Raw genomic sequence first — 7,730 nt, forward strand, 5'->3', positions numbered from 1 at the left:
CCCCCCCCCCGGCTCTGCAAGCACACAGCCAAGAATAATCGCGCCTTCCAGAAAGCTCTCACCACGGATGTCCGGCTTGCTACGAAAAGCCTTCCCTTTTTGTTTCCTGTTTCCGGTCTCAGCTGTCCAGTGAAATGCCCCCACCTGTAGATCTGTATTTCACCCCGGAAAGGAGGCGGGAACGCGGTTCTGAGGATGGGGCAGGGGTGGGAAGGGGTGACGGACCCTTTAAATGCCGACATGCTGCCTCTGCCGAGGTCTAGGTCTTGCATAAAGATTTTATTTCTTCTTTAAAAAATTTACCGTCATCATGGGTCACAGACTACTGTTCCATTATTAGCAGATCTTGGGGGAAACTTCCAAAGACATGCCCTGTCTTGAAAAGCATTGATAAGGCTAACTAACCAAGAGAAGGAAAGAGTCCGCGTTTTCCTGTGAACACTGCCAATTTTGAAAAAATGTCAATGAAAAGCCCAAGAAATTCCACCTGAACTGGGTTGGACTCCTCAGCCTGCTTTGTTTTTTTGCAGCCTTGGTCCAGCTGTGCTGGGTGCTGGCTTAGGGGCTAGAGGCATACACTTGCTGTTTAAGATCATTCTCTGTGCACCCTCCAAAAGCAGAGGGGAGAGAATGCGTCACAGAGATTACTGCCCAGGGGCCGGCCTCCATCTTCCTCCAAATGGGCCATGCTTCCCTCAGGATGCCGTCCTAGCAGACAAAATCATGGAGAAGTTCATTGGGAGAATTTGCTGGGAGCAGGGACTGTCTCTCTGGTTTGCCCAGGCTAACCTTTAACTCTTGGATTCAGGAGTCCGCTGGCTCCGCCTTCCAAGTCACTGGGATTCGAGGTGGTCCTATGCATTTATTTTAATTCAGTTTTGAGGTAGGGCCTAAGGTGTACCGGGCTGGTGACAGTGTTTATTTCAAGGATAACCTTGGCCAGGTGTTGGTGGCCCACACCTTTAATCCCAGCACTTGGGAGGCAGAGGCAGGCAGATTTCTGAATTCGAGGCCAGCCTGGTCTACAGAGTGAGCTCCAGGACAGCCAGGGCTACACAGAGAAACCCTGTCTGGAAAAAAACAAAAACAAAAACAAACAAACAAACCTTGAACTCCAGGTATATACTGCTTAGTATGCACGATTTATAGAGCTGGTCTTGATGCACACTCTGTACACATCTGCCTACCGAGCTATATCCCCATCCCCAAAGGGTTTCAAAAATGAAGCATATGTGAAGCTTGCTCTTTAGTAGACTCACTGTTCCCTGCATTATTAAGGTTTGGGGATGTAGTAAGAGCGCAGCTACCGGATAGTATGGGGTTTAGAAATGCTGCCTGTGACACCGGGCCCGGCCCTAACTTTGGGACTTTGGGACCGCTACTACTTAGCTAGGTAAAGCTGTGTGAGGCCCCAATCTTATCACAGAGAGGAGGGTTTCCTGTAATCGAATACGTTGAAAATGCCAGTAGAGTAGACTAGCTTCGGGGCTTGTCAATCATTCCTTCTGGCCCAGACTGGCTGGGGGCGGGGTCTGGAAATGCTAGTCCTTAAGCCTGCGCTAACCTGTACCGGCCTTCCTGTGGGGGACAGGCCGGAGGGTGGGGTGCGGGGGGGCGCGTTTCCTGCAACCTGGCAAGTGAGCATTTTTCTAGCTATAAGTGGAAGCGGCGGGTGTGTGCTAAGATATCAAATGGATTATTATTTCCGACGTTTCCTTGGGCTCTGAAACCAACGAGAATTAAGAAGTAAAAAAACGTTGAAAAGAGCAACAATTTAAGTTTCCTTCACTTAAAACGTACTTTATTAGGAAAAGGTGTTGAGAATTTGAGAGACCTTGCAGATCAAATTCGTGCTTCCATGGAACCACAGGGAACAACACCTGCAGTTCTCAAAGCAGCCTCAAGGAGGCGCAAGACGCCAGCCCCCTCGCCTAGCCTTTGGCGTTGGAAAACACGCTGCTTTCCCGTGCAGCAGGAAAATGTGCTTTAAGGAGTTCAAAAATTAACACGGAATGATCAATATTCACCACCCACCTAGAGAACGCTCCAGTAAAAAGAAGGAAATCCACCCTCCCCTCTGTGTGTGTGTGTGTGTGTGTGTGTGTGTGTGTGTGTGTGTGTGAGTTTTGCCTTAAGTCTGGCAAGCTTCATGAACGTCCTTTGCTCTACCCAGTCTTCCAGGTTTCACTCAAGAATCTCTAAAAGTCCCCTAGCACACTTTTCTGTGTTAGCAGAGAGAGACGCAGACGCCCACAGTGTCGTGAGCAGTCTGGAAGCCTGGTGTGCAGGTCTCCCGGGACAAACGATAAGTTCAGAAAGCTCCCAAGATCGCTTCTAATTTTATTATGTTATCAATTAAGAACCGTTTGAAGAAACATTTTCTTTTTTCTTTTTTCTTTTGGGTTTTCGAGACAGGGTTTCTCTGTGTAGCCCTGGCTGTCCTGGAACTCACTCTGTAGACCAGGCTGGCCTTGAACTCAGTAATTCGCCTGCCTCTGCCTCCCAACTGCTGGAATTAAAGGCGTGCGCCACCACCGCCCGTCATGAAGAAACATTTTCAAGTAGTTGAAATATTTAAAAATCTCATCAGACAAACGGATTCTTGGACCTGGGTGGCAGGCTCCTTTTGGTCTCCAGGTCTGGGGCGCTGGGTGCAGACGCTACCCTGATTCTAGTTGATGCGCATAAAAGCACAGGGTTCTCGGTGCCGGGGTGCCCCAGGTCAACGCGAGGCAGTATGTGATGGGTGGATGGGAAGATCTGGATCTTTCTAGGTCGGCCTGCAGGCGGCGCCCTGGGAAAAGCATTGTGGAACAGCGTGTGCCGAGCTCCCGGAGTCTGAACCCTGGAACCTCTGGGTTTGGGGCGCAGTAGCCCTGTGTGTACAGCTCTCTTTGGAGCTTGGCACGCGTGCATCAAAATCCCAGCAGTCAGGTTAAGATTAAGAGGTGCGCACCCGGGGGCGGGGGGAGCGACACGCGGCTCCGACCCCCACGCGCCGGGCAACCCCGCGACCCCCCGTGCGGGACCGGGCTTGGCCCACCCCACCGGCGGCAGGTGGACAGTGTTGCTATGAAAGAGAAAGCGTCGATTGTCCCCACAGCGAACTGCCACACGCCAGACCTCCTCTTTTGTGTGCCCCGTATAGAAATGTAAACGAGCCGCGTGTGCCGGCAGCAATCTGCTGGTCCCTGCTGCCCGCACCCCACAGCGGTCTGCTAGGGGTGAGGGTGGGGGATGGGAGGGCTTAGACCTTGCAGCCGCGACCCCGAAAAGAGGCAGAGTCCTGAGTCCTTGTGACAGCCTAGGCCTAATGTCAGCTGCAGTTGCAAACCTTTGACTTTAAGTTTCGGTTTCGATGTAACAGCCCCATAAACTTCAAATTGAAAAATAAGGAAAAATTAGAAAGGTTGCAAAAAAAAAAAATGCAAAAAAAGGGGGGGAGGGCTTTTACATTCTCCAAGTGTGCATTCTACAAATTCCAGTATCGTATTAGCAAACAACGTGCTTTTTTTTTTTTTTTAAACTTTTTCCTTTTAAGGACTTACAAAAAAAGGCGAGATGAAATCTGCAGGCTCCAGTCTGCCTGGTAACACCCTGACAAAAGCGGCAGATTTGAGGCTGTGTCATTCCCCCCCCCACCCCCGCACCCCTCCCCACGAGGCCTTCTGGCACGAGCCGCAGGCCTGCCGCCTCATTTGCATCAGAAAGAGGGCGCTGGCCAATGGGAGCGCAGCCTCCCGCCAGCTGGCGGCGGCGCGCAGAGCCGGTCTATAAAAGGGCTCTCCCGGCGGTGCCCGGCGCACTCGCTGGTGGTGGGCGCGGATCGGGTTCTGGGGTTCTTTTCCTACGCTCGGGTTCCTTCCGCACTATTTTGGATAACTTGCTGTTCGTGGATCGCACAATGACTCTGGAAGAAGTCCGTGGCCAGGATACAGTTCCGGAAAGCACAGCCAGGTGGGTTTTGGGGTGCCGAGAGTTGTTGGGCTTGTCGGGTAGCGATCTTTCAGGGTCCTCTAGGATAGAAGTTTGCAGGGTGGGAGCCATGCACTGTCTAGCTGCGAGGTGCCAAGGCGCGGGACCAGAATTACTACATTCGATTCGTGTCTAGAGCTAGAATTTGGGGTGCCCGCACCTGATCGGGGTTGAGGAGCCTGGGATACGGGCACCAGATCAGAAGTGGGGAACTGGGAGTGCAGGCGCCAGGTCGAGACTGGGTGATGGGGAATGAGGGCGCCAGATCATGACTAGAGTGCCAGAGGTGTGGGCGCCAGGTCGGGACTGGGGATCCGGGTGTGTGGGCGCCAGGTTGGAGTTGGGAGGCAGGAATGCTGGCGCCAGTCAGGTCTAGGCTAAGGGGCCAGCTGGGACTTGGAGGTCAGGGCAGGGATCTCTCCGTCGCGTCCCCGTGCTAGTCCCCACTCACGGCGCTTGTTCTTTCACAGGATGCAGGGCGCCGGGAAAGCACTGCACGAACTTCTGCTGTCGGCGCAGCGCCAGGGCTGTCTGACCGCTGGCGTCTACGAGTCCGCCAAAGTCCTAAATGTGTGAGTGTAGAAAGGCCCGGCGTGCAGGGGTTGGGGTTGGCGCGGCGGGGAGACCTGGGGGTAGCATCGACTCTGACCTTGTCCTTCCTATCTGCTCTGCAGGGACCCTGACAACGTGACCTTTTGCGTGCTGGCTGCCGATGAGGAAGATGAGGGCGACATAGCGCTGCAGATCCATTTCACGTTGATCCAGGCGTTCTGCTGCGAGAACGACATTGACATCGTGCGCGTGGGAGACGTGCAGAGGCTGGCGGCGATCGTGGGCGCCGACGACGAAGGGGGGGCGCCGGGAGACCTGCATTGCATCCTCATTTCGGTGAGTGCCCCCACTGCCTCCCCACGCCAGTCCCCCAACCCGTCCTGGCCAACGACAAGTATGGCTGACCCCTGTATTTTTTTTTTTTTAATTCAGAATCCTAATGAGGATACATGGAAGGACCCTGCCTTGGAGAAGCTCAGTTTGTTCTGCGAGGAGAGCCGCAGCTTCAACGACTGGGTGCCCAGCATCACCCTTCCCGAGTGACAGCCTGGCAGAGACCTTGGTCTGATCGACTTGGTGACACTCTAGCGCGCTGCTGGCTCTGGAGTGGCCCTCCGAGGGCGCTCGAGTGCGCATGGAGACTGGCAGGCGATGTTGCCTGGAGAGCGAGGAGCGCGGCCTCCCAAGAAGGGGGTCTGGCGGCAGCGGGGACACCTTGTTCCGAGCCCAGGACTCTGCCAGTGTCCGGAGACGCTGCTAGCACAGGAAGGCCTAGGCAAGGACGCTGTCCCCAGGGCCGGAAAGAACCGACCAGCGAGGCAGGTGTGACTCAGCAAGCAGCCTTCCATTGAAAGGAGGGGAAAGGCAAGGCAGGCGGCCGCCTGGACTTGGTACAGCTGCAGGAGCGGCCACTGCAGGAGCGAGCCGGACTTAGCAGACTGCACTGCTCTTTCAAAAAAAACAAACCAAAACGGATCCCGGGCAATGCTTTCATTTTCTAAAGGACGCTATCGTGGAAGCTTTGAATTTCACAATAAACTTACTGAAACAAACTTACGCCTTTTTTATTGAGGGTAGGGGATTCTTATCTGGGGGGGGGGCGGTAAGGGTGTTTCTGGTAGTTGATGGAATTTATGGCACCTGTGACCATCTTTCTGTTGGAGCAAGAAACTGCTGCCTCCTGGGGTTGGCGGTGGAGGAGGGGATGCTGGCGAGTAGTAAACGGGAGAACTTGGGCCTGAGTACTGTTTGAACCTTTCAGGAAGATTTCAAACTTGCAAGACAGGAGCATACTTGATCAAGGCATCCGGGTGCAAAAAAGTTCAAGTCGCGCAATCCAACCCGATAACAGTGACTTACGCCTCCAGTACCTCCCCTCCCCCTCCCCGCCCCTCCCCCACCTTTGCCTGGACAGCTGCTTATCTGAACAGCTTGCGGGAGGCCCTGTGCCTTCCAATACAATGAGCTTGCCTTCTGCAGCTCTCTCTGCCCTTGGTGCGGTGGCTGTGGATGGGGGCGAGTTGCTCTTAGCTTTCAGAACTTTCTCCTTGTAATTTGCTCTGACAAAGAAAGCTACGCTACTAAAGTATTAATATCAAATATGACACCAGCAAGTTGCGTTTTAAGTATGAATCATTATTTTGTCACAGCCGTGATGGAAGTTACAGTATCTTAGCATAAGTTGGAAGGCACCGTCTATATAAATAGGAGTGAGCCAGTCTGAGTGGGGTGGGCATCTGCTAGTTCCTATTCTCAGGGCTTCTGCCCACATCAGCGAGGGCTGCTGCTATCCACAATTCCTTTTAAAGTCGGGGGACAAACGCATGGGAGCCAAGATAATTTTTTGAGAAGGATCTGGGGGGAAAACGTCCCAGTGAGAGGACTTTTTCTGTAGCTTAATGCTTCTGGCTTTCACTGCGCATTCCAGACTGTGCTGACGGAAGGGGGAAGCCCACGTGGGGCTTTCTTGCTGTCAGCTCTGCTGCCGGGCAGAGCTCGAGCCTTCGGGGAAGGGCGGGGTGGGGTGCTGTTTTTCTAAGAAGGCCATTGGGCTGATTTACCAGCAGCGCTCAGGGAGGCTGGTTTGCCGGTAGAATGCCACTTACAAAAAAAAAAAAAAAAAAACCAAAAAACTCCACAGCACGTTCTGGAAGCCTGTGCAAGGCAACAGGAAAAGTGCAGGAGTGCGTGGACACTTCCTGTAAGGAAAGCATGACCTTTTGGCTCCACACCGACTCCAAGAATGCAGCCACGTGGTGCCCAAGGAGCATCGCTGTTTCGCTTCGGCGTTATTATTTTTTCCTTTAGGTGTGGGAGTAGACCTGCATGCTGGTAAAAATGACCTCTTGCCATAGTGTTCAGCAGAACACTGCAGGCTGGCAGCCCCTTGGAGGACCTTGAGTTGACAGTCGGTAGGAAACTCGGCTTTCTCTGATTGGTCCTACTTTGTGGCCACCTGTTAGAGTTTTAGGAGACAAGAATTTTCAGGACGGGGTGGGGGTGGGGGTGGGGAATAGGAATCCAGGTTGGACGGCTGGGGGGGATGGTTGTGGCCAGAATTTGTGCTGTGTGTATATATGTGTGTGTGTGTGTCTGTGTACATACATTATACATATATATATGTATATATATATGTTATTATCATGACCTAATCAAGAAAGCATAAAGTAAATTATATGGTGTGCAGTTATTTAGACAGGGTCCTGGCCTCGAACTCAGCATGTAGTTAAGGATAACCTTGATCCTCTATTCTGGCTGCCTTCAGCTCCAAAGTGCTGGAATTCCAAGTGTGGGTCACCACACCCCATTTTGTGCAGGGTTGAGGATGAAACTCAGGCAAGCTCTCTACCAACACATACAACACCACATCCCTATACTTCAGATGCATGGAGTTTGCAAACATTGCATTCCATGCTTACAGTGTCCGTTGGTGAATATGCATGGATAAACCCTAAATACATGCTAAGCACGACATCCATACCCAGGCAAGAAACATGCTAATGGCAGAAGAAGGAAAACATAAGAGCCACAGAACAAATAAATGGGTAAGCAGTCTGAGGCTGGGCCACCATCGGAGTGCCGAGTAGCTTGCAGCTTGCAGGCCGTAGCTGATTCTGGGAAGACACCTATTTTCATGGGAGCCATTTTTTTTTTCATTTATAAAAGTTACGAATCAGGCAGAGACAGGCGGATTTCTGAGTTCA

At 52.5% G+C, this 7,730-nt stretch overlaps 1 protein-coding gene across 1 annotated transcript; it reads left to right on the forward strand.

Annotated features, from left to right (window-relative positions):
• The first annotated feature begins 3,805 nt into the window (after positions 1-3,805).
• Positions 3,806-5,579, forward strand: Gadd45g (growth arrest and DNA damage inducible gamma). Its single transcript, XM_031358393.1, has 4 exons — positions 3,806-3,957; positions 4,446-4,547; positions 4,650-4,863; positions 4,960-5,579. Exons 1-4 carry the CDS (start codon positions 3,905-3,907, stop codon positions 5,068-5,070), a joined length of 480 nt encoding a protein of 159 aa, XP_031214253.1. The 5' UTR covers positions 3,806-3,904; the 3' UTR covers positions 5,071-5,579.
• Positions 5,580-7,730: the final 2,151 nt, after the last annotated feature.

Source organism: Mastomys coucha, unplaced genomic scaffold (genome assembly GCF_008632895.1).
Source record: "Mastomys coucha isolate ucsf_1 unplaced genomic scaffold, UCSF_Mcou_1 pScaffold7, whole genome shotgun sequence".
In the NCBI taxonomy this organism is placed as follows: Eukaryota; Metazoa; Chordata; class Mammalia; order Rodentia; family Muridae; genus Mastomys; species Mastomys coucha.

What these genes read in the sequence shown, in the direction of transcription:
- Gadd45g (XM_031358393.1), top strand. Translation starts at nt 3,905, where the DNA reads ATGACTCTGGAAGAAGTCCGTGGCCAGGATACAGTTCCGGAAAGCACA. An exon ending in GTTCCGGAAAGCACAGCCAG is followed by an intron (nt 3,958 to 4,445) that starts GTGGGTTTTGGG and finishes GTTCTTTCACAG; the next exon opens with GATGCAGGGCGCCGGGAAAG. An exon ending in TGCATTGCATCCTCATTTCG is followed by an intron (nt 4,864 to 4,959) that starts GTGAGTGCCCCC and finishes TTTTTAATTCAG; the next exon opens with AATCCTAATGAGGATACATG.